Genomic DNA, 25,778 nt, shown 5'->3' with positions numbered 1-25,778 from the left:
ATTGTTATTTTTTTAACCAGATTTATGAAAAAGAAAGTTCAAAAAGTTATAATAAAGAAACTGTTTTATATGTTAAATAATAATTTTAAAGGTTGTATCAGCGATTCCAGGCCCACAAAAGGCCCAAACATAAATTATCACATTCATCTACTCTTTCCTAACGATCCGCTGATCGCCCCATAAGCAGGCCGTCAAAAAACAGAAGTAACGTCACCCACAATCGCTGATACAACCTTTAAGGGAAGGTTAACCCAAAAAATCCCTGCTGTTTATTTTTGTACTCCCTATTATTATTATTCATGATGCACATTTGGGTACCTATGGCATGCATTGAATCTTAAATATTTAGAGCAATATTTAAAGTTCATAAGTAAATGATGCCCAACAATTCCTCTCAACTTCAAACCAAACCCCAAAAACATGATGCTTTAACAACTCCTTGCTGGATTCAGATAACTCTGTGAATAATGAAAATGCTACATTCCGGGACATTTTCCCTCCATCTTGTCACTGATGCTGTTTTCATTCCTTTTCTATCAAAAGAAGGTTTCTTTTGTCTTTTGTATTTTTTTTTATTTTTATTTTTTGTTCACTGGCCCTGTGGAAAATTTCCTGATTGAGAGAGCTGAATGAGGCTGTTGAGAGGGAGGACTCTAAATCAAAGCCCACAGACAGAGCTTTGATTTTTCTCCTCTCTTTCATTATTTATTTCGTTTTCCTCTGGTGTGTTGTCATTTTCCTCCCCTCACTCATCTATTTTGGCTCTACATGGGCTCAGTGTCTGCTGCCTGGGCCACCGATCTATGAATTTCACTTTCACACATACTCATACAATCCAGATTCCCGCAGACTCTCTGAGAAGTGTACAGAGACAGTATGAAAAGGAAACAGGCTACCTATTTAAAAATGTATGTCTTGAAAGAAAGTTTGAAAGAAATAAACACAGTTTAAGACTTGTAGAGTCATTCCAATGCAAACTTTTACTCACAATACAAATCAAACTGGTACATAGAAGACGGGCAGAGGGTTCCCACACACAATATGACGTAGATCAGACAAAGACTGACTGAACAGATGGAACTTAAATACAAACACAGATGAACACTGGTTAACAGAACACATGAGACATATATTTAAAAATGTATGTCTTGAAAGAAAGTCTGAAAGAAATAAACACAGTTTAAGACTCGTAGCGGCAGATTCAAGCAGTTGTAGTTCTGGACTTGTGATTGTGCTATAAACATATCCAAGAAAAGCAATGCATTTGTGACAAATACTCAAGTGTGCAACTCTCATTACATATTAATTTGCGGATGTGCACATTTTGTCCATGTCCACTTTTGATATGGGTGTGTGAATGTGTTTTGCACTATATTCACTGCAGCAACTGTAGCAAAAATGTGAGTGTATGCATTTCTTAATTTGTAATTCATAGAATAGGATTTGTGTACCTGCAGTGGAGAATTTATGAAGGTGTAACTGGTGTGTTGTGTTTGTGGGAGAGAAAAAAAAGTTTACAAGTTTGCAACTTCTCTACCATTCTCTACAACTCCAAACTCCACTGTCACGGGTGCTCAGTGGTTTTGCTCCAAAAGTACCTTCATAGTTTTTGTCTTTCTGAATTCAAGAAGACTGGAACAAGCAGCACAGAATGAGCTGCCTGGAGGTGTTACCAAGATGACCGCTGATTGCTCTAAAACAGGGATAGGCAACTCCGGTCCTGGAGGGCCACTGTCCTGCAGAGTTTAGCTCCAACCCTAATTAAACACACCCGAACAAGGCAATCAGTGTTTTCAGGATTACTAGATAGATACAGGCAGGTGAGTTTTTATCAGGGCTGAAGCTAAACTCTGCAGGACAGTGGCCCTCCAGGACCGGAGTTGCCTATCCCTGCAGTCTAAAATGTCCTTTGGTTGCGCCCACTGCAAAGAAAAATCAAAGACAAGATTTATTTAATATCTCAATTGTTATTCTGACATCTCCAGTATCTCAGATGTTTCACCTGAGAAAATATCTGCAGAAATCTCAACAATGTCATAAATTGTAGTTGTTATTTTATATTTATTTTTATGAACTACAGTCTAAAATTATATTTCTTAATATAAACTCAAACATTGGACTCCATTTGCATTTGATTTTTTCAAGACCACATTATCAGAGCGTAGCTTTTTTTTGTGTGTGTTTGTATATTGGATCACACTTTTGGTTATGCATTCTCACTATTAACTAACTATTAACTAGACTTTTGCCTCAGTAAACTCCTAATTACTGCTTATTAATAGTTAGTAAGGTAGTTGTTAAGGTATTGGGTAGGATTAATGGATGTAGAATATGGTCATGCAGAATAAGGTATTAAAGCTGCCGTCGGCAAAATTTTTTTGATCATATTCAGTGTAATCGACACTATAATCCGACAGAACAACATAAATAAGGTGGTTTTAGAAAAAAACCCGAGCTTCTAACTCCACCTGGAGCGTGTTATTTGTTTTGCAAAAATCCAGCGCTCCCGCTTCATCAGGTCCAATCAGCGCAGGGGGGTGTGAGATCTGACTGTCAATCACAGGTCGTGCACACGCCACAGATCCCCCCTCACTCGCGCACGTTAATATCACATGCACACGCCACGCCTGAAGTTCGCCTGGAGATTGCATGAAGCATGATGGCGGAGAGAAAATCTACTAACAAGCTTCCAATTCCTCGGTTATTGCTATCTATGGATAGATTAGCCAGGGCAGCCTACCTCCGAGTCCATGGTGTTGATAGATGCTGAAGAGACGGACGCGTTCACAGAAAATCAGGTACACACGCACAGTGACGCACTGACGAGCACGACCTCGATGGGAGGGTGCTCGCTGGTAGTGGGGAGGGGCATGAGAGTTGTAAACATTCAAAATTTTGGCTAATCGACCCAATCTGCCAGACTTGCCGACGGCAGCTTTAATATGTGCTTTATAAATACTAATAAACAGCCAATACCCTAGTAATATGCATGCTAATAATCAAATTAATAGTGCGAATTGGACCCTCAACTAAAGTGTTAGCATATTTTGATATATTATGTTTATTTTATGTCAACATGTGATATTTATCCATAATAATATTAGGTGTAAAAAAAAAATTTGCTTGGTATAATGTACTCTCTTTGTCCATCGTGTATTGCAAAACACTTTTTTCTGCCACAGGTGGGATATGGAAACAATTTTAAGAAAAAGTATGAGATATCTCATTAAACAGTTGAGAACTCACTTTCCAAAACTATCAAATAAATAAAATCTTGATTTTTTTTGTTTAGCTTGTCCAGTTTCAACCACTTCCAGAGGTAGTCGAAAACGTACTCGACCGGGTTGCTTTCGTAGTGTAAACGCTCATGTGGTCGAATGTGTTCGAACAGCCACAAAAGACCGTCTACTCTCCGCTTACTGACCGAATGCTTAAACATTATGGGAAGTGTGCTAGCTAGACGAGATTTAAACTTTGTCTGCTGATGACCCAAGTTTGGTTTGAAAATTAAAATCATACCAAGCGCAATGTTCTCTCGCCATTCCTGATTTCTAACACGCATCCACCGCGTTTGTCTGGTTGTTGCATCTATCAGAGCAGAAAGGAATGCTGATGCTCTCCGTGTGTTTTGTCCGTCATTTTCAATCGCGTTCTTATGAAAATTGCGTAAGCTTATTTCATCCATTAGATTGAAAGATCTGAAAAAGCCCATACATTTACCCACCTGCAGACCTTCCCCTCAAAGAAATCAGGACATAAGTGGTTGAATGTGAACAAAAGAGATGAATTAAAATACCTGATGTCAACGGGAATGTGTCTCTCTCGTCTACCTGTGATCCGATCGACCTGCAAACAGGGCCAATGAAACTTGATAGAAAGATTTGAAGTCTCTTGCTCTCTGTCATAAATAAATATTTCTCTTTGTTTGTTTCTCCAGGGCGGTTTCTCCCAGTGAATGGCTCAGTTCTGACGGGACCTTGGGTTCTGAGCCCTTGGCTACGTGCCACCCACCGGCCCTGTGGTCTGGATGTCACAGTGTTTTTGCACCCCAGGCAGAGTGGACGTTACACCGTCTGGCTCATCGAGAGGGACAAGGCACCACTCGCTCTCCTCACCACCGAGCACCCTCATGTCATCGGGTGAGTTTGCAAAGGCAACATTCTCATTTTGAAGAGTTACTCAACTCTTGGACCTCATGAAATAGAATCTAATACACACAACACGGCACTGCTGAGACTATTTGCATTGATATTGCCAAGATGAAATCATTAATCTTTAACCTGTGCAAAACTGCAGTGTTATAATTGGTATTAAAGGCAACAGTGTGATGTTATTTTTTTTGTTTTTTTTAATTTTTTTAGATTTTTCCAAATAATTCAACTTGAAACCCTTAATGTCCATTATTTTTTTGATTTTTTTTTTGGTAAATATTCTATTTTGTAGATAATATTAGCATTCGTTGCACTATATATTTTTTTATTGTTGTTGTTGTTGTTGTGAACTCTACTGTTAAGAAATGTAAGAAAGAAGTCTGAAAATCTCATTGAAAATATCTCATTGAATTACATTAGAATCTCCTGCCTTCAAAATCCTCCTGAGAGAGACGTCAAATAATTGAAATTGGTTGATTTATTTGCATGCTGAATTCTGATTGGTCTTTTCTTGTTACTTGCGTAACACTCTCATTTCTTCCCTGTAATCTGAATCAGATGATATTCTTAGTGAAACATGATGTTCAACAAGAAAAAATGTATTTATCAATCATCAAATTATTGGTTTGTGACGTGGCTTTCACATAGCAGAATGTGCAATAACATATCAAAGAATCATATAAGTGTATTAAGTAAATATGGTTAGTGTTCATTTCTTGACACTATTACAAGCTCTGGTATGGGAAAGCAATCTCACATTTCATACATTTATTCATTTGGTAGACAATTGTATCCAAAGTGATATACATTAGATCCCAGGGAACATACAAACTGATCAAATCAATGCATCTAGTTGCATTTTTCAGCTTTTTTAAAAACTTTGTATTCATCAAATGAGCTGACCATTATCATCAAACTCATTCTTTCTTGATCTTCTATATACCACTGGCAAAACATAATATTTGTTTGATTAGCAACACCTCCAGTACTTCCGCTGAGACTAACAGCCTTTAGATTTGACTTTGTGTCCTTGAGATTCTCTTCTAGTCCACAGCCACTTCCTGTTTGTGGGATTTGCCTCTGTAGAGAAACTCTGTGTATTACAGGACTGGGCGGAATATGAATGCGTTCAGCCATGCGTGGCATGTTTAGATAGGGAAAAGTGCTCCGACTCATTATAGAGTTCCTCTTGAGATCATTATTTTTGATCAGCCAACCAACCCACATATTTGTATGCAATTTTGCCCTCGCCTGAGGTCAACTCTTGTCCAGTGGATGATGTAAATTCCCAGAGCCAAAAACGACAAGGGTGGCTTTTTATTGTGTCCGTCTCATAAATCTCAAAAACGTATAATGTTATACTTACTGAGACACTGTAGTTTCCACTTTTGTGAAGTCTATTAGTGTTTAAACTTCTGAGAAAGATATACAGTACGATAGTATGCAGCACACGGTGTATGGGTGGTGTGGCGCAATGGATAAGACACATGCCTTTGGTGTGAGAGACCCGGGTTCGAATCCACTGTGAGACACCAATGTGTCCCTGAGCAAGACACTTAACCCCTAATTGCTCCAGAGGCGTGCGACCTCTGACATATATAGCAATTGTAAGTCGCTTTGGATAAAAGCGTCAGCTAAATAAATAAATGTAAATGTATGGGTTGAGGGAACAGTTGAAGAGTTCAGATGCAAAAGCCTCTAAGTGCCATCTGAAATTTTCTTATAGAATGATCATTTTTATCAAGTTCCGTAATTTCACTTAAATGACAATTAATAGGTAATTTTCATTGCCATTTAAGTGAAATTACTGAATTTAAAAATACGAGCTTGATAAAAATGATCATTCTATAAGAAATTTTCAGATGGCACTTAGAGGCTTTTGCATCTGAACTCTTCAGTTTGTGTTTGACTAATATGAAAGATTCCACACTAGTAGTTTAGGCCACCCACATCATACTGAAACACAGATACAGAAACAGACAATTTTGTCATAATGGCTTCACTACACTGCCATAGCAGGCTGTACGGTTATTCAAAACTATGTAAATATTTGAAGAAGAAGAAAAAAAAAAAAAGAAGAAAATGCCAAACTGAAATGCAATCAACAAAAATGTAACTCTTTTATAGCGTGTCGGTGTTTGCAGAGAAACATAATATCTTGGCAATTCGGAACCATTTTACATTTTGCTAAATTGGTGACTATAATTCATATGAATTCATACAATCTCACTTGTGTGTTTTTGTACAATCTGCTCACCCCCAGTGACGGTTATGTTTAGTGGGCATTCATGCATACTTTTTATAAATGTATACAAAAGCGCCACCTCGTAAAATAGTTACATTTTTCCATGAGTTCGGGTTGGAAAAGACCCTAATTGAAGACTATTCAAATACATTATTTGTTATTTTTCAATATTTTTGAACATAAGCTTATCACTGGCCTACATGTTTTGAACAGCATTTCAACTTCAAAAAAGTAGTTGAAAACATCGTGCTCTCCTTCCAGCTGCTATTAAACACCAGAGCGGCTCTTCATTCGGTCTGGGCTGCCTGTGCTCAGTTTAAAAACATTCAAAATATTTTTTTTGCAAAACAAAATGCTTTGGTAAAACTATATTTTGTCATATCGAAAATATTCTCCCCATACAACATAACAGAACAGAGGAATTAGGGCCCTCGTTTATGTCTTGAACTTTATAAAACCAATGTGAAAAAAACTAGGTTGAGGAGTTCTGGTAAGGCCAGAATACCACAGAGTGACTTCTGTGTGTAGCTAACTTATGTGTGGTATTTCTTTGTTGAATGCTTATTGGTGAGTCACGAAACTGAGAAAGGAAAAGTGTGTCAGACGACAAAATTAAATATATATGGAAATGAAAACATTCAAATACCCCAATGGCTCTTTTCGCCTGAGGGATTACGTGCTCTAGAAAAGGCAGCACACCTCGGCGCCTATAAGACAAGCTGCTGTTCGCTGCTACGAAGAAAAATGAATGTTGTGTCGCAAGATTAGCTTTACGTTCATTAGCCATTCCTGTAGCTAGCAGGCGAATGCCCCAGTAGTTTGAGGAGTTACTGAAACATAGAAAGAGGATCTGTCAAAGATCACAACTATGGAAAAAAAAAAGCACACATTTTTCAGTCGAAAGTCAAAACCCTTCTTTGAAAGCTTGTTTCTGCCACGGAATAAAACTATTTATATGATAATTACTACTTTTTATCTCACAATTCCTTTTTTCGTCACAGTTGTGTTTACATGTCGCAATTCTGAGAAATGTCTCAGAATTGCACGATATAAACTCAATTGCGAGTTATGAAGTCAGAATTGCGAGTTTATATCTCACAATTTCTTTATAACACAATTGCGACTTTTAAAAAATCTGACTTTATAACTCGCAATTGCTAGTTCATATCAAGCAATTCTGAGAAAAAAGTAATAATTGTGACATGTAAACTCGCAATTGCAAGAAGAAAAAAAAAGTCAGATTTATGAGATGAAAAAGTTACAATTACCTTTTTTTTTTTTTTTTTTTTTTTTAGAGGCGGAAACAAGCTTCCATACACTTCAGTAGTTGCTATAAGTCTAATAGTTTTTATGTCAAAAAGCTAAATACAAGTAGGAACAAACACTTTCCTAAACACCCATTTGACTGTATGTATCCATGAGGTAATTGTATCCAACAACAAAAGATTGAGTTGGAGATCATGCTATCTAATATTTATGTTGAATGTTGCATTATGTGGCTATTTTCTGTAGTAGTTCAATAATTATTTATTTACCATTTTTCCACCATTTCTTTTTACACATAAATGGTAAATGGACTGCATTTATATAGCACTTTCACATACCTATGGCCACCAAAGCGCTTTACATAGCCTCACATTCACCCATTCACTCACTCATTCACTCATTCACACACCGACGGCGGTGTCAGCCATGCAAGGCGCCATCCAGCTCGTCGGGAGCAGCTGGGGTTAGGTGTCTTGCTCATGGACACCTCGACACTTGGTCAGGTGGAACCGGGGATTGAACCACCAACCTTTCGGTTTGTAGACAATCTACATGAACCACTGAGCCACTGCCGCCCCACATAATATCTTGCTCTAAAATTCAGATATCTTGCTCTAAAAATTCAGTAACATAACTATCCATTTAATAAACTTGTTTCAGCCCAGAAATCACAGCATTCTACAACTGCACAGGAGTCGAGCTAGGCTTGCATTATGCATAAGCAGTTGAAAATGCACTATATAAAACATTTAGATATTTTAAAATCAGATTGGCATGAATATCATGTCATGTGTATGCTGTAGTAGACCTATTATGTAAAATAATATCAATCAATTATTAATAATAATGTATATTAGTATTCCTGAAAAACTATAATTGTATCTATTACATTTCCCTGTGGCCAAACCAGAGTTTATGTCTCCTCCACTAAGATTCTTTGAAGTCCCAGCCTGTGTGTGATGTTTTGTTCCTGTAACTGAAATTCCACAAGGGTGTTCAGTCACGTAGTTATGTGGGTTGAGCTGCCTGCTCTTTTTCTAATGTTGTCTAAGTGTTTAAGAGCACAATATCTAATCATGGATTGCAATCTGTTTTGCTAATTGGTCTCATTTCTATTGCTGTGCATATCTGTTGGGCTTTGGACTATCGTATTTGCTAAGGATTAACACTTGTTTTAATCAATTAACTAGGGCTGATATACTGGTCAGCCAATAAAATGCTGTAAGAGAGTTCGATTAAAGATTTGTTTCATAGTGTTTAAACTTCATTAAAAGATTAAGGAGCACAGGCTACAACCATACCAATTGTCAACTACTAATGATAATTTCTTCCATACACAAAATAAGTACCAATGTCTGCAATCAAAAGTCATAGATATCAAAATTAACAAAAAAAATGTTGCTAATATTCTTTCAAGTACAACCTATCCACATTCATTTTATAATTCTTTAATGGAGATGGTTGTAACAGAGGTTGAATTGTAACACTCCTCAGTTTATCCACTCATCAAGATCAGTGTTTCCCAGCCTTGTTTCTGAGGCACACCAGATAAGGGAGACCAGATAAGGATTCCTCCAGGAACAAGGTTGGGAAACACTGACTTAGCTGATAGTAGATCAATCTAGGGGTATGTTTATACAACAATGATGTGCTAAAAACGGAACAGTTTTTTCCTTAAAAGTTTTGCGTACAGACGAAAACATTGTCAAGTCAAGTCAAGTCAAGTTTATTTGTATAGCGCTTTTCACAATACAGATTGCATCAAAGCAGCTTCACAGTATTAAATTAAAATAATACAACAAAGTTTGTTTCAAGAGGAATTTATTGATTGATAAAATTAAATTAAATATCCCCAAAATATCCCCAACTGAGCAAGCCAAAGGCAACAGTGGCAAGGAACCGAAAAACTCCATCAAGTGACCTAATGGTGTCCTAAAACTCCATCAGGTGACCTAATGGAGAAAAAAAAACCTTGGGAGAACCCAGGCTCAGTCGGGGGCCAGTTCTCCTCTGGCATTTATGAGCTAGAGGCCGGATTGTAGTTTGAACTGTAGGATTATATGAATGCCTGGCTGAAGAGATGCGACTTTAATCTAGTTTTAAACTGGGAGAGCGAGTCTGAGCAACGAACAGTATCAGGAAGACTATTCCAGAGTTTTGGAGCCAAATGTGAAAATGCTCTCCCTCCTTTGGTGGTTCTGGATATCCTAGGTATGACCAAAAGCCTTGAATTTAGTGATCTTAAAGAGCGCGATGGATTATAGGGCGATAGAAGATCCGTTAAATAGACTGGAGCTAAGCCGTTTAGGGCTTTATAAGTCAGTAGCAATACCTTGTAATTAATACGGAACTTTATAGGTAACCAATGCAGTGATGATAAAATCGGTGTTATATGATCATATTTTCTTGATCTCGTAAGAACTCTAGCGGCGGCATTTTGGACTAACTGTAGCTTGTTTATTGAGGATGCAGGACAACCAGCTAATAAAGCATTACAGTAATCCAGTCTCGAGGTCATGAATGCATGAACTAACTTTTCTGCATCAGAAACTGATAGCATATTACGTAGCTTAGCAATGTTTCTAAGGTGGAAAAAGGCTGTTTTTGTAACATAAGAAATATGATTTTCAAAAGACAGGTTGCAATCGAGTATAACACCCAGGTCTTTTACTGTAGAGGATAAAGTAACAGGACATCCTATGATGTTAAAGTTGTATTGTGCGAGGTTTTGTGGGCGGTTTTTTGAACCGATAAGTATTACCTCTGTCTTGTCTGGATTTAATAAAAGAAAATTACGCGTCATCCAATCTTTTATATCTTTAACACACTCTGTCAATTTGGAAAATGTAGCGTTTTCATCCGGCCGTGATGAAATATATATTTGAGTGTCATCAGCATAACAATGGAAACTAATTCCATGTTTCCTTATAATATTTCCAAGTGGCATCATATATATTGAAAATAACAGGGGGCCTAATACAGATCCCTGCGGCACTCCATAGTTTACTGGAGTTATGATCGATTTTTCTCCATTTAAATATACAAAATGGTAGCGGTCAGATAGGTATGATTTGAACCAGCTTAGTGCTTGTCCTTGAACACCAGTATAATTTTGTAGTCGATCTAAGAGTATTGTGTGATCTATAGTATCGAACGCAGCACTAAGATCAAGTAAAACTAGTATTGAGATACAGCCTTGGTCAGAAGCTAAAAGTAAATCATTTGTGATTTTAACGAGCGCAGTTTCAGTGCTATGATGCGGTCTGAATCCAGACTGAAACTTTTCATAGATATCATTTTGTTGCAAGAAAGAGCCCAGTTGAGCGGACACCACTTTTTCTAATATTTTAGACATAAATGGAAGATTTGAAATGGGTCTATAATTTGCTAGATTATTATGATCTAATTGTGGTTTCTTAATGAGAGGTTTTATAACTGCCAGTTTAAATGTTCTTGGAACATGACCTAAAGATAAAGACGAGTTAATAATATTGAGGAGAGGCTCTTCCACTACAGATAACACTTCTTTCAGTAGTTTAGTTGGTATAGGATCTAATAAACATGTTGTTGTTTTAGATGAAGTGATAAGTTTATTTAACTCTTTTTGTTCTATAGTTGTAAAGCACTGTAATTGTTCTTTCGGGGTGATAATTGAAGCTGAATTGTAAGGCGCGATTGAAGATTGAACGTTTATAATTGTGGTTCTGATGCTTTCTATTTTCTCAGTGAAGTAGTTCATGAAATCATTACTACTGAACTGTAACGGGATATTTTGTTCGGGTGACGTCTGTTTATTTGTTAGTCTAGCCACGGTGTTAAATAGAAACCTTGGATTGTTTTGGTTGTTTTCTATTAGTTTGCGGAGGTGCTCAGCCCTGGCAGCTTTTAGGGCCTTTTTATAACGTGACATACTGTCTTTCCACGCGATTCTAAAGACCTCTAAATTAGTTTGTTTCCATTTACGCTCTAAAATACGGGTTTCTCTCTTTAAAACATGCGTAGTATTGTTATACCATGGTGCTTTATTTTTCTCTCTGACCTTTTTTAATTTAATAGGTGCAACCACATCCAATGTTCTAGAGAGAATGGTGCTCATAGTGCTAGTTAGTTCTTCTAGTTCATCTGTTTGTTTGGGTTCAGGCAGCAGCTGAGACAGATTAGATAAGCAATTTGAGAAATTATCTATGGTGGATGGGAGGATTGTTCTGCCTGGTTGATAACGCGACGCCGCATGACATATTACAGCAGTACGTAATATGCAAGTTACCATGTAGTGATCAGTGACTTCATCACTTTGTGGAATGATATCTATATCGGTTGGATCGGTTCCGTGTGATATAATTAAATCGAGTGTATGATTAAGACGATGAGTTGGTCCGGTGACGTTTTGCTTGACCCCAAATGAATTTAATAAATCTGTAAACGCAGCTCCTAACGCATCATTTGGATTATCTACGTGTATGTTAAAATCTCCAACAATTAATGCTTTATCGACATTGACTAATAGGTCTGAGAGAAAATCTGCAAACTCTTTTAGGAAATCAGCGTAAGGCCCTGGCGGTCTATATACGGTAGCCAAGGCTAGAGATAATAGGGATGTTTTTCTAACATCTAAGAGCGTAACATTTAGTACAAGTACTTCAAATGAAATAAACTTATAACCCGTTTTCTGAGTAACATTTAGAATATCTTTATAAATGGTTGCAACACCTCCGCCACGGCCAATCAGACGGGGCTCATGCTTATAACAGTATCCAGGAGGAGTAGACTCATTAATACCGAAATAATCATTTGGTTTAAGCCAGGTTTCAGTAAGGCAAAGTACATCGAAGCTATTATCTGTGACTATTTCATTTACAATAACTGCCTTAGGTGTGAGTGATCTAATGTTTAGAAGACCTAGCTTTAGAAATAGTTTTTGTTTACTAATAGCAACATTTTCTGTTTTAATAACAATTAGATTTTTCCTAGATCCTGCATTAGATTTATTATTTGATCTCACTAAACGAGGAATAGACACGGTTTCTATGCAATGTTCTACACTAGTATTTATATCAGTTGAATTGGTGCAGCAGAGACTATGATTTGGACTTTTGGTTACTAGTCAAAGGGTATTTAACATTTTGGAGATGTTATCTGACAGAAGATCCGCTCCGAATCTGTTTGGGTGTAAGCCATCAGCACGGAAAAGCCTAGGACGCTCCCAAAACAGATTCCAATTATTTACAAAGAGCAGTTTCTGCTCATTGCACCATGACATTAACCATTCATTTAGCGCAAATAATCTGCTGAATTTTTCATGCCCTAGTCGGTACGTGGGAAGCGGTCCTGACACAATGATCGTTGTTTCAGGCGATGTGCTGCGTACCGTATCGATTAGATTCCTGAAGTCTTTCTTCAGAATCTCCGTCTGGCGCAGCCTGATGTCGTTCACTCCCGCGTGCAGGACCACAGTTCCGACGCGCTCGTCACCGTTCAGGATCTCGGGAACGCGAGCAGCGATTTCAGAAACACGAGCACCAGGGAAGCAGTGACTTTGCACCTTACTTGTACCTAACGTAGCGTGTACGTGCCGAACGATGGAATCGCCGATGATCACAGCATCGCGTTCTGTTTCGCGTAGAGGGGAGAAGCGGTTTTGTGTCGATAACTCGAAAACCGGGAGGGTCGGAGAAAGTCTTGGTCTAAACCTGACTCGCGTCTTCCGCTGCGGAACCACCCAGGCTTCGTGGTGGCGTGTTGGAGCCGGAGTGAACGAGACCATGGCTGATTGCGACCGATGCTGAGGAACGCACGGAGTAGACGCGGTCGGAGTCAGCGGGTTAGTAACGTTAAACACTGATTTGTGTGCGTCGGCGCGTGATGTTTCAAGAGCCAAACACCGGTCTCTCAGCTCGGCCTGTCTCAATAAAAGGTTGTGGATCTGTTTCTCAACAGCTTCCAGCTCAGACTGCAGTGCGTGAAGCTCAAATGTGTCCTCACCTGCACCAAGCGGTAGACTACTTACATCTGATATATTCGCCATTTTAACAGATGGACAGTGAGTTAGCAACGAAGCTACCAGTGATGCTATCAATATTAATACTAATTTATATTATAAGTTTGTTTGTAAATGAGTGTGGAGAAGACGCGTTCAGCCGTGATCCACGGACGTAACCTTTAAGAGTATGCAGCGTTGGATCACTAATAGGCTTGAGACGCGTCTGCTCAACAGTCCGCGTTGTAACTATGAGGTTTTTTAGTGGTAGGGGTGTAGAGTAGACGCACGATAGGCGAAAAAAAAGTGTTTGTTTATAAGTGAGTGTGGAGAAGACTCGTTCAGCCGTGATCCACGGACGTAACCTTTAAGAGTATGCAGCGTTGGATCACTAATAGGCTTGAGACGCGTCTGCTCAACAGTCCGCGTTGTAACAATGAGGTTTGAGCAGTAGTGCTTCTCAGTGAGGAAGAGTAGAAAATGTTCGTTGTAAGCGGGTTTAAAGAGAAAAATCAAGAATTATAAATCAAATCGATAGAGCTCCAAAAACAACAACGCATTCAGACGCAACGCATGATAATGACAGGACAAGACATTATTCACCGTGTTTGTTGAGTGTTTCTTATTCACCTGAGCTTTTATGAACTCAAAGGCGCGAGAGAAAATAAATAAATAAAAATAGCTGAGCGCAAGGGTGGCGCGTTAACAGGCTAGCGAATTACTAGCGTGTTATGCGTCAGGGTTGGGTAAGCTGTATTTAGTAGTAATATAAACAACTAGAAATTGTAGTAAATGATGGTTCAAAACAAGGAAATACGAGGCTAAGACGGAGCTTACAGCTCCGAAGCAAACACACTCACAGCAGGCAGCGAGAAAAATCAAGAATTATAAATCAAATCGATAGAGCTCCAAAAACAACAACGCATTCAGACGCGACGCATGATAATAACAGGACAAGACATTACTCACCGTGTTTGTTGAGTGATTCTTACTCACCTGAGCTTTTATGAACTCAAAGGCGCGAGCGCGCGAGAGACAAATAAATAAATAAAAATAGCTGAGCGCACGGGTGGCGCGTTAGCAGGCTAGCGAATTACTACCGTGTTGTGCTAGTAGCAACGGAAGCCAGCGATGTTGGGCAAGCCGTATTTAGTAGTAGTATAAACAACTAGAAATTGTAGTAAATTCTGGTTCAAAACAAGGAAATACGAGACTAAGACGGAGCTTACAGCACCGAAGCAAAAACACTCACGGCAAGGGTGTCAAAACAATCCCCGTTCACGCGGATCTGCAAAAACGACAGAAACGATGTATTCTGCTGCCAGGCCAGTAGTTGGCGATGTCACTTTGTAAAGAAACACTACGCGCTTATTGACTGAACCAGACATTTTAAAGTGAGTGGACCTTGTTGAAATAGGTCAGATCTCAATGCCTACTCTCAAATTACATCATTCTACAATAATACTAAAATAATTTGACAATTAAGAATAGTTAAATGTGGTTTTGCTGTCAGCCAACAGTTTCATGAGAGGGAAAAGTTGCTTATAACTGCTGATCTGATCAGTTTTCTCCATAGCATATTAGCGATTTGGCAAACAATTCAGTACATTTCTGTGTTTAAGCTCTTGAGAGTTTCAAATGTTTCTATTTGCAATGTGTTTGTGATGGATCTGCCATGAGCCTTAGCAAATCACACAAAAAAGAGTCCATCGCCACAAACAGGGAGCAAAGTGGTCTTCAGTTGTGACAGTCTTTATTGAATCTTGCTTACACAAGAAAGGAAAGTGATTAAGCCTCATTAGAGAGGAAAAGGGCAAACATTTTAACAGTTAACAAAGATCTAAAAATCATTCTGTTACATCACAGAAAATAGCAAGTATTCAAAAAGGACATAAATGTGCTTGAGGAGCAAAATCAGCACCACTTTTCCAGAGTACAATAAGTAACAAGACTCTCACTAGACAAAACATTCACTGAATTGGCCAGCACCATGGAACAAACAAAACCCATACAGTTTCTCACAACAGCAACAACACAAACCCTGGAATGAACACACTACATTTTACTAAATTTAGAGCCATGGATACATTTGAGTTAATTTAGCAAAAATAATTCTATTAAACAAAAATCACACTGATCAAGACATCACATTTTCCTATGTCCCCTCTAATACATCAAAGTTGGTACAGTCTCATTTCCTTTAGAATTCCCATAAAACAGATCAACTTCAGGCTTGAATCTCTTTGTCACTAGGCTGATCCATTCCCATAACACACCAGGTACTAAATATTTCAAGTCAACTTCAACTAAGATGAGTTACAGCTTTTGAGTGATTATAAAGGGACCGCTCTTTGCGTGCTTTCCTAGGTGATAATCAATTCAGAATTTTAATAAAACATATAAGCATTATGTTCCACCCAAGTCCTAACTTCAGAGGGGCTTAAGCTCATTGAACAAAAAGGTAAAAAAGTTCCAATTTAAATAAATTACCTTCCAATTCACCAAAATGTAAAATATTTAGGATTACTGTACATATTTCCATGAGAGTTTGTTGGGAGACCAATATCTACTACAACTTCAATTTGGATAAATGTTGTTACCACCATTCCTGGTTTCCACTACTCTTACTGTATACCAACCACTGTTTAATTTAGAAACAAATACATGCCAAAATCCTAAGCTTAATTTATAATATCTAACTGCTATGCAACATCTGGAAGTTATGGTTGCACAGGTTGTTATCAGCCCACCAGGAAACAAAATGTTTGCCAAGTACTACACAGCTACAATGAGCCCTTCTGTGGAGAAATCACTGGATCACAAGTTTGTTACTTCTGAGTAATACAATTTTCCTTGAGGCTTTTACTTTCAAACCCATTTCTTTCTTCCTGCAATCTTAAAAGTTTTTTGGACTGAGTTTGGAGGAAGATTTTGCTGGTACTATGGGGGTTCGCCAAGGAGTCAAAGCCTACAAACAGCACCAGTGCCACTGGGAGCTGAACTCTTCACTGCTGACACAATGCATTACCTCTCAAGTCACTTCTTATTACTTGTGTAGCAGCCACCACAAATCAGGCCGGAAACCCTAATGGTGACTCATTCCTCTATTGTGTTTCCACACACCACAGCCAATAGCCTCCATCTCTTCTACAACTGCCACACAGAGGGGGTCAAAATGTCCCTGGCTTGGAGACCCCGCCGCTGTCAGCGCTGTGCTCGTCTCCAAGGACTAGAGGCGTCAGACGGTTTCCATTAACTGGAGAGTACAAGAGGCATAAATAATTTAGTGGCAAACATGAAAATCGATAAATGCTTGTCATCCACTTAGGAACTTGCTGTCATTTCAATGAAACATGTGCAGCTCTGCTTCGTTTCATACACATAAATCACACAGAGTCGTGAATTTATTCAGTTATTTGTTTGTTTGTTTGTTAACCTGTCTGGTTATGTTCATCTGTGCCGGCAAACGGGACAGAGGTGTGGTGCAAGGTCCCGGTCCTATGCAAATCCCACATCATGGCATTATGAGGGAATTACATTACGATATTAAATTACATTTAATGACAGTATATTTACTGAACAAACACATATTTGATCAAAATAAACAGAAAATAGTAAAAACTTTACTTAAGTGCTTGTTTTGAACCAGAATTAACTTAAACAACTTACAAGTATTAACTTTTGCAAAACATTTTACTTTAGCTAAAGTATTTGTATCAATACTAGGCGCTTTTTACTCAAAATGTCACCCTGGCCACCTCAAATATTTTTTAAGAATTGTCAACAAAACAAATTACTTTCATGATTTATTTTCTCACACAATACAGGTTGCTCCATCAAATGTTCAATAAAAAAACATATTTTTCCTGCAATCATTCACTGTGGGAGCAGTGAAAAGCCAATATATGAAACTACACCTCACGTACAATCAAAGGACACATGCAGATTAATTACATATTTGGTAAAGAGCTAACAGCTTTGCGTGGCTCTGGCGTATTTCATGGGATTTTGTTTGTTCCTGGCCTTGTGACTCTGTTCCTCAGCTCTCCATTTAGCATCTGTCGGAGCTGACCCCTCACTGCTGATGCATAGCGCCGATGGGCTGGAAACGACCCTGACTTTCACAGTCTGGGAAGAAAGCCAGGAGCTTCACATTCATCAGCAGAGCTTAGGAACTAAACGAGAGGCAAATACTACCTAAGAGATGTCTGCCAATTCTAAGCACACCGAAATCCATTCATGCAAAGAAATGGACGTGTGGCGTTGGCCAGCATGGCTAGTGTTTGTAGTAGGGTTTATTTTGTAACGATTAAATAGGACATAGGTCTCAGATCAATATTGATTCTAGAAGAACTCCATCCCTTATGCAAGCAGAGCCATCAAAGACAATGTTAAGACATGCTGCACTGCCACTGCATTTCTACTCCATAGTTTCAAAGAGCTCCAGTGGCAACTGTAGTAATGTATTTAGTAAAAATTCATCACAAATTATGCATCTTTGAATGATTTCTGAAAATAAATCTGGCCACTCAATTTGGCCCCTCATCCGCCATGTTGAGTACTAGTTTAAGGTCCGCATGTAATATTAAACATGGACTTACCCATTTAATCATTCAGCAGACGCTTTCATCCAAAGCGAATTACAAATGAGGAGAGCAATAGTACATAAAAATTCGACAGCAATGGACCTTTGTTTATTGAGGACTCTACTCGTGTGTGTATGAGCGCTTTATCTCGCCAATTTCAGCATACTGGAGTGTTTAGTGGGAGGATCACTTTGAACATGAAAGGGACAAAACTCACCAGTAAGCATGCATACAACATATTTCAACATGCTTTATTTCCCTTTTAAAAAAGAAGAATTTTGTAGATATAGTCTCCCCAGGTGATCCTAAAGTGTTAAACACTCTGTAGCTGGAAATAGGAAATCAGAAATTTTACAAAGTGTATTTTCCATATAATCAGTTTTCGTTTATTTTTTAAACGAATAATAATGATCTTTTCCCATCGACTCTTTAATGATTTCTATGGAGCCCCTATAGGGACATGGTGAAGTAACAAAGTATGAGAGGGAAGAAAAAAAAAAGTAAATGCTTTTGCATTCTCTCCGCTTGTAAAGAGCTCAAAGCGTTTTGCGAACGAATGCAAAGTTTCTTTGGGGAACGTAAAGGTTTTGTGTGAGAATGCAAAAGCATTGACTTATAAGATCTTTCCCACCACTATGTCCCTTTAGGGGCTCCTTAGATTTCACCCATGCCGTGAATACTTTATCTTAATTATCACAGTTTAATACTAAAATATATTTGATTTTCAATGCAGATGAAGCTGAAACATCAAATATGGTTTGAAATCAAAATATGTGTCTCATAGAATATTTAATTCAAAGAAGCTGAATTAATGTATTAAACAACCTGATTTCACAGGAAAACGTTACTATTTCATGAGGTGGCGATTTCACAAGAATTTCTTATGATGTGAGAATCGTACAAGAACGTACAATTATAAAAAATAAAAAAATAAAAAAATAAGCATGAAGGTCCAACCCTAAACATTCCCTCCACTGGGGCATAAACAGATCATACGAAAATGTACAAATGAGATCATATGAAATCTTACCAATTCGACAAAATGTAAAATAGTTACAAATTACCATGAGATTGTGTTGATATATATTTATTTTATATATGAATATATCTTTTTACAGTATGCTGTACATTTTTTTGTTTCATACAAGTCATAAATGTAATTTAATCAACCTGACAAATTACATCACAGCTTGTGGGTTTAGATAAAGTCGAAATAGATCCTTGACATCACAATTGCAAAAACGATTTCCTGGATGCGCGCGTGGCAAGCACAGCCATCAAAAACATTGTCAAGATGCGTTTCACTGCTGAATCTCCTCCACCGTTTCAAAGAGCTCCACTGACAACCGTAATGGAGGCATTTAGTCCAACAAGTGATGACAAACTACCGCAAGGTCTGAGACAGCAGACGGGAGCAAAATAGAGTCATTGTCCCTGTCAAGTAAAACAAAGAGAAAGTTTTGCAAATAGTGGGTGTTTTGTTAGGACTAACTGGCTGAATACGATCCAAAATAAAGGCTTTCGCTAACTCTCTTTCAACCCGTGTCTCTCTCTCTCTCTCTCTTTTTTTTCCTTGCACTCTCTCCTCTTTGAGACGATGCTGTTTGAAGTGTAAATACCCAACTCGCCTGGCGTGTGGTTCGGCAGCCCTCCCCCAACAACCCCTCCTTTGCTCCCTTTGGCAGCGCGGTCTGGGCTCCCAGGAGCGATCATCTGCATCCTGCCGTTTCATATGCAAATCCACCTCCCCTCAGCATCCACACTGCCACGGCTAGCGTGGCACTTTTACTGATGTATAGCGGCCACTAAAAGGTGCGTCAACAGAGGGACGCGCAAGATGTTGGGTTTGGAGAACGGGCACTTCACAGAAGCATGTGCCGTCAGGTGCATGTCGAAACATTTCATGCGCTCGGGAGAGAGAGGCGCATTGTGCCGGTGCAGGTGTTTGTAGTTTGTTATTTGCTGCTCTTGTCCTCATTCTGTCCTTGCCGCACACTCCCTCTCTGAGTCACTTGGCAGAGACTGCTACCTCTGAGACTGAAAGTTATGTAGAAAGATTGTGTTTTTATCTCAGATGTTTGTTTTTTTACAATAGCCAATCAGTGACAAAAAGGTGTGATTTTTGTATACATGGTGAATGGAGATAGAACAAAACTTGTTGATGGAGAATTGCTGACGGGAATTGCACTATTCAGAACTATCTGATTGTAGCAAGTACAGCAGGCAATGTTAGGATTGGGCAATGAAAACTTTAAGCATGCCATAATTATGCTCCTTTCTTCTCATTTTTCTTCTCAGACAGAATTATAATATTCATACAATATTACTGCTTCATTTCTTTTAAACTCTTAGAGGAAGCTTGAGATTGTTTTATGCATTAAAGCACAGAGAGGATATCTAGTTTATTTTTTTATTTTTTTATAATCACTCAGTGCTTGTTGTGATTTATTCATGCAGGATAGATCCATACAGTAAACCCTAGTGAAAATGCTCGGTTCATACATTTTATAATCTTAGCTTTTCTAAATAAATTTTTTTCTGAGAGTTTTAGTTGAGTAGTTGTAGACTGTTAGGGGAAGGGATACGGCCTGATCACACCAAGGACAATAACTCTAACGATAACAATAAAGTTATAGTTCTAAAAAAAGATATAAATATAAAAGAACACACCACAAAAATCACGATAATGGCACAGATAAACGATATTGTTGGAATAACTTTCAGATTTTTTTTTTAACAAAAACAATGACAGCCAATCAGAATCTATCCTGTTTTAAACAGCTTGAACATTTAAAGTTGACAAAACTGCAGTGCGTGCTTAAAATAAACAGAAAAATATTGTGTGCATGGTGTGGACGCTCTTATAATTCTTGGTATGGAACGGTTAGTAGAAAAGGACGTACGGTTAGTAGAATATGTTGACATGTACTTGCAAAGTTACTTATAGTCAGTAATGTCTGTTGAGGAGCATCATAATAAAGTGTTAGCAGATATTGAGCACACAGTCTACTTATCCTCAACTAATAGTCTGAGAGTTAGTTGACATGTAGGTGCAACTTTACTTATAGTCAACAGAATTTCTAAAAGGGAACATCAACATAAAGTGTTAACAAATAGTTTTATAACTCAATATATAACTTTTATAACTTCCCTGGAATCATAATTTGAGTGAAAAGGAATGCAAGTTTTTGCCGTTTTAATGCCTCTAGTGTTCATTTCAGCTGGAAACTATGAAGTAAATTGAAGTGAATGTTTAGGTACATGTGTTGGTAGAAACACATTTTCCCAATGAGTCTGTTGAGTTTGTCCCGTACTTGAAAAGCTACTTAGAAAAAAATAAGTAAAGACCTGCTACATCAATTTACAATTTGATCTAATTTTAAATATGTACAATTGCATATCTACATGGCTGAAGCATACAGCATGTCCCACTGTACAACACTGATGACCCACTGGATGGAGCAATGTGGTTTTGACTCTCACAGCCATTTTGATAGCACACTAAGGACCAGTTTCAACAGTGTGCAAACCCATTTGGAACAGCACTGTCAGGACTTGTTCTTTACAGAATTGTCAATATGATATGCGATATGAATCAAATGGCTGGGCACTAGTTGATAATTAAGTGCTTTAAATCTTATTTTTAAGTCGCTTCTTTGAAAAAAGGGTTGTTGCTTAAAAGGTGAATGAATACAGATGCAAGGGCAAAACTATATATATATATATATATATATATATATATATATATATATATATATATATATATATATTAATACACTAATAGACTGCAGTTATAACTTTTTTTTATACAGTAAATTCTGACTGTGCCCACATGTATACTACTTTACTGTTGTTTCATATACCAACCTGAATAATATTTCCTTTATCGTCATAGTTCCCTTTTTTTCCCCCAATCTCAAGTTTATTCTCATATCCAAAATTACTCTCAATATGTTCTGTTAAACTGTAACAAGCCTGAGATTGCACTTCATGCACTAAAGCACACATCATGATGTATATCCAGATGTAAAGGATATAAACTTTAGACTTAAAGCGTAAAAATAAATACAAAATATCATTAAAAACTATAACAATATAGTATATTAAGTTATACTAAAATAACACTGAACATGGTTCAATAAAAGTGAGTGCTCCTTTAAGAAAGACTCTTTGTGTCTCTTAGGAAACTATTTTAGCCGACAGCGTTTGTCAAAATCATGAGCACAGTTGAATTAAACAAGCCTCTTTCCTCAAGAGTTTAACCTGTGATGTATGATAATGCTAGGAAGGTTTTTTTTTTAGATAAAGTTATCAATAAAACCTCAAAGAAAGTAATCTCCACAAAGCCTTGAACTTTTGTGTTACATTGAAATGTATCCTTAATATTTCACAAACACAGAGACTTCAGAAGCTTTCAGGGGGAGGCGGGATTGGAGAATGCATGAAAAGATTTAAAGCTGCTTTTTCAATTCCTACAGGAAATTGATGCATTTCATCTTGGCAATTAGATCAAGCAGTGAGAGAAGGGTAAGACCAAACACCAGAGAGAAAACAGTGATTGGTTTGTGGCGTGTGTGTTTTGCTAAACACTGTGGCACATGTTGATTCTTTTACCTCCGAAGCGTCAGGTCTGGTTTATTTTAAAAATCTGTGGCAACATTATATCCAACCACATGCACATCAAACACACACACATACAAATGATTGCTTTAAGCATGCTGAGCGTTTAAACAGGTGTTAATAACAGTTAATGGAGCAGAAACATCTGTTGTACTGTGCAATATTGTGGTCCGGGTTAGATTTTGTCAGGATGCAAATACAAATGGAGTGGTGAAACAATGTATCATATAACACAATACAACTCTGTGCCGCATGATATATGATACATAGCAAAAAGCAGCGCATATTAGAAGTAAAGGGTAACGGAGAGAACCACACAACCACAGTCATGGCAACAACCGTGTGGAAGTGATGTAAAATACTTTCATTTTTATACCCAGAGAAATTGATTTCCCAGAAAAGAGAGACAGTATATGCCAGTTTGAAACCCTAATTTATATAGCAATTAAAACAAGCGTCATTCTGAAAGCTAAAAGCAACAAATAAAAAAGAACTAACTGTGGACTGTTGCCCATTCAACCTCACTGGATTTGTCAGAAAGTGCACCATACAAAAAGTACAGAACAGCCCAAACTGATTTGCACCGCACAGTGGATTACGCCAAAGGTTTGTCCACGCTTCTGTTTGGCTTCGTGTTTAGCTCATAACTCAATAAAACAAGCTGCTTGACTATGAAGAAGGTTTACTGGAAGTGTGTAGACGGGTGTGAGCTACTTCAACATTTCTAAACTGAATAGTAAAAATATACAGTTATTCTTTCCTTACGATTACTTGCGGTTAGTTTGCTGACCTCTGGTGTGACCCCTTTCTTTCCTCCAGTACCTGGTCTTCTTTTGGAGGGCATAGATTAAAATTTGTCCTGTCTTCTGCAACCACCATTGAGATATTGCATATATATATATATATATATATATATATATATATATATATATATATATATATATATATATATATATATATATATATATATATATATATATATTAGAGCTTAGATTCTCTGCCCCAGCCCTAGCCCGAGCCCGAAACTGACCCGCGGGCCGGGTCGGGCCAATATTTCCTGCCACTATCCTCGGTCTGGGCCCTTGATCAAGCATTTGTGTTTTTTTTTTTTTTTTTATCATTACTTTATTAGCCTAATTGGGTAGGGAGAAAGCTATGCCATAATCAGAAATATTATATATATTTTTTAGCAAAGTAGGCCCAAGTAACAAATGTGTACAAAGTTGCACACGTTAGGCTACAAAGTTACAAAATGCAACACGTCACGTGTCATGCGCAGCGTCTCCTCCAATACTGTGCTGTATTGTGTATCTTAACATGGGCGTAGATTACGCGGGGGACGTGTTTCACAGTTATTTTATCAAAGCCCTTCAAATTAGAATAAAGATGGAGATTGTTAATGCTGAATTGGGATTTTCATGCATTAACAGCCACTATATCTGCTTGAATCAGGCAGCGTTGTAACATGTGTAGCCTACATGATGTTTACCATATATAATTCTTTACAATTAGATAAAAAAGTTTGTAGAAAAACTTTAAGTTGTCTTGAAAAAGCCTAACCAGAAAGTTTGAAGTAGTTTTAAAAGCTTCAAGTTTGACGTAGCCTACACAAAAAACAATTTGAATATACAATATACAATACTGTGTGCAATATAAAGTACAGAACATCTTTCTTTCTTTCTTTCTTTCTTTCTTTCTTTCTTTCTTTCTTTCTTTCTTTCTTTCTTTCTTTCTTTCTTTCTTTCTTTCTTTCTTTCTTTCTTTCTTTCTTTCTTTTTCTTTCTTTTTGCTTTGAACATAAATAGCATATTAAGCCAATTAAGCAAAACCCCCCCCAAAAAAAAACGTAAAAAAAAACTGCTATAATGCTTGCATTCTGTCCCCCTCACTTTTGAAATGATGGCTACGCCCCTGTAAAGCTTAAGTGCAACATGGAGCTTGAAGATGTAAAGAAAAAAAAGAAAAACAGGAGAATTAACTTTGAGCAAGTTTGGAGGAAAGTCGGAGGTATGGCACCATTTTAAACAAGTCGTGGGCAGTGACAACATATGTGTTGGCTTTGTCGAGTGCATTAAACCAGTCGGGTGTTGTTTTTTTAAACGTTTCTTCATTCGGATCCATTTGCGATCCATTCCATTCTTAATGAACAAACAACGCAGTTTACAAAACAACTCGGAATTGTAGTTGAGAACGTCAGTTAACGGCCCATGTATTAAAAAATGGTCGGGTTTAAATCGGCCTCGGGCTCATAATTACAGTTAATGTGTTGGGCCGGGCTCGGGCTTGATTTTTTTAGGCCCTGGATGGATGGATGGATGGATGGATGGATGGATGGATGGATGGATGGATGGATGGATGGATGGATGGATGGATGGATGGATGGATGGATGGATGGATGGATGGATGGATGGATGGATGGATGGATGGATGGATGGATGGATGGATGGATGGATGGATGGATGGATGGATGGATGGATGGATGGATGGATGGATGGATGGATGGATGGATGGATGGATGGATCTCCCATCTGGTTACATTTATCGTGTTTGTTATATAATTTTGATTGGAGTGGACATGCATTGACTGCTTCATTTCCACATTAAATGTGCCATTATAAAATAATGCTTTTAAACAGTTAGACTTGGATGCTTATTCCAAATGCTTAATTCAATTGAAAAATTCTCTATATTCATTAGAAATATTTTGTGTCTACTACTTGCCATTGTTGGAGAGTATAAAACACAGAATTATTTTGTAAACATAACTTCAGATTAGGCAATTACTCAGATTTTTGCCTTTGAAGTGGATGAGATCTCTTATCATTTATGTGAGTTTGATTCAAAGTAATTTCCTCTTTTCAACATTTGTCCGTCACTTGAAAGTTTCTGAATTCTCAATTGATGCTTTCTACTTAGGATGAAAGCCTAATATT

At 37.8% G+C, this 25,778-nt stretch overlaps 1 protein-coding gene and 1 long non-coding RNA gene across 2 annotated transcripts in view; one reads left to right on the top strand and one right to left on the bottom strand.

The window, feature by feature from the left end:
• The window catches only part of alk (ALK receptor tyrosine kinase), a 465,705-nt gene that overhangs the window by 269,725 nt on the left and 170,202 nt on the right, over positions 1 to 25,778 (top strand). Inside the window, exon 4 of the mRNA XM_082143697.1 lies at positions 3,938 to 4,139. Within this exon, the coding sequence (XP_081999823.1) occupies positions 3,938 to 4,139 (202 nt within the window). The remainder of the gene's footprint in view (positions 1 to 3,937; positions 4,140 to 25,778) is intronic.
• LOC309479738 lies at positions 16,728 to 18,554 on the bottom strand. Its single transcript, XR_014199420.1, has 3 exons — positions 18,241 to 18,554; positions 17,076 to 17,137; positions 16,728 to 16,895 (listed from the first exon to the last, which is right to left on the bottom strand). It is a non-coding gene; the product is annotated as an uncharacterized lncRNA (long non-coding RNA).

The sequence above is a fragment of the Leuciscus leuciscus genome (genome assembly GCF_965113295.1).
Source record: "Leuciscus leuciscus genome assembly, chromosome: 17".
Classification (NCBI taxonomy): Eukaryota; Metazoa; Chordata; class Actinopteri; order Cypriniformes; family Leuciscidae; genus Leuciscus; species Leuciscus leuciscus.
Note: the sequence above shows the minus strand (reverse complement) of the source record. Positions and strands in the feature narration are given on the sequence as shown.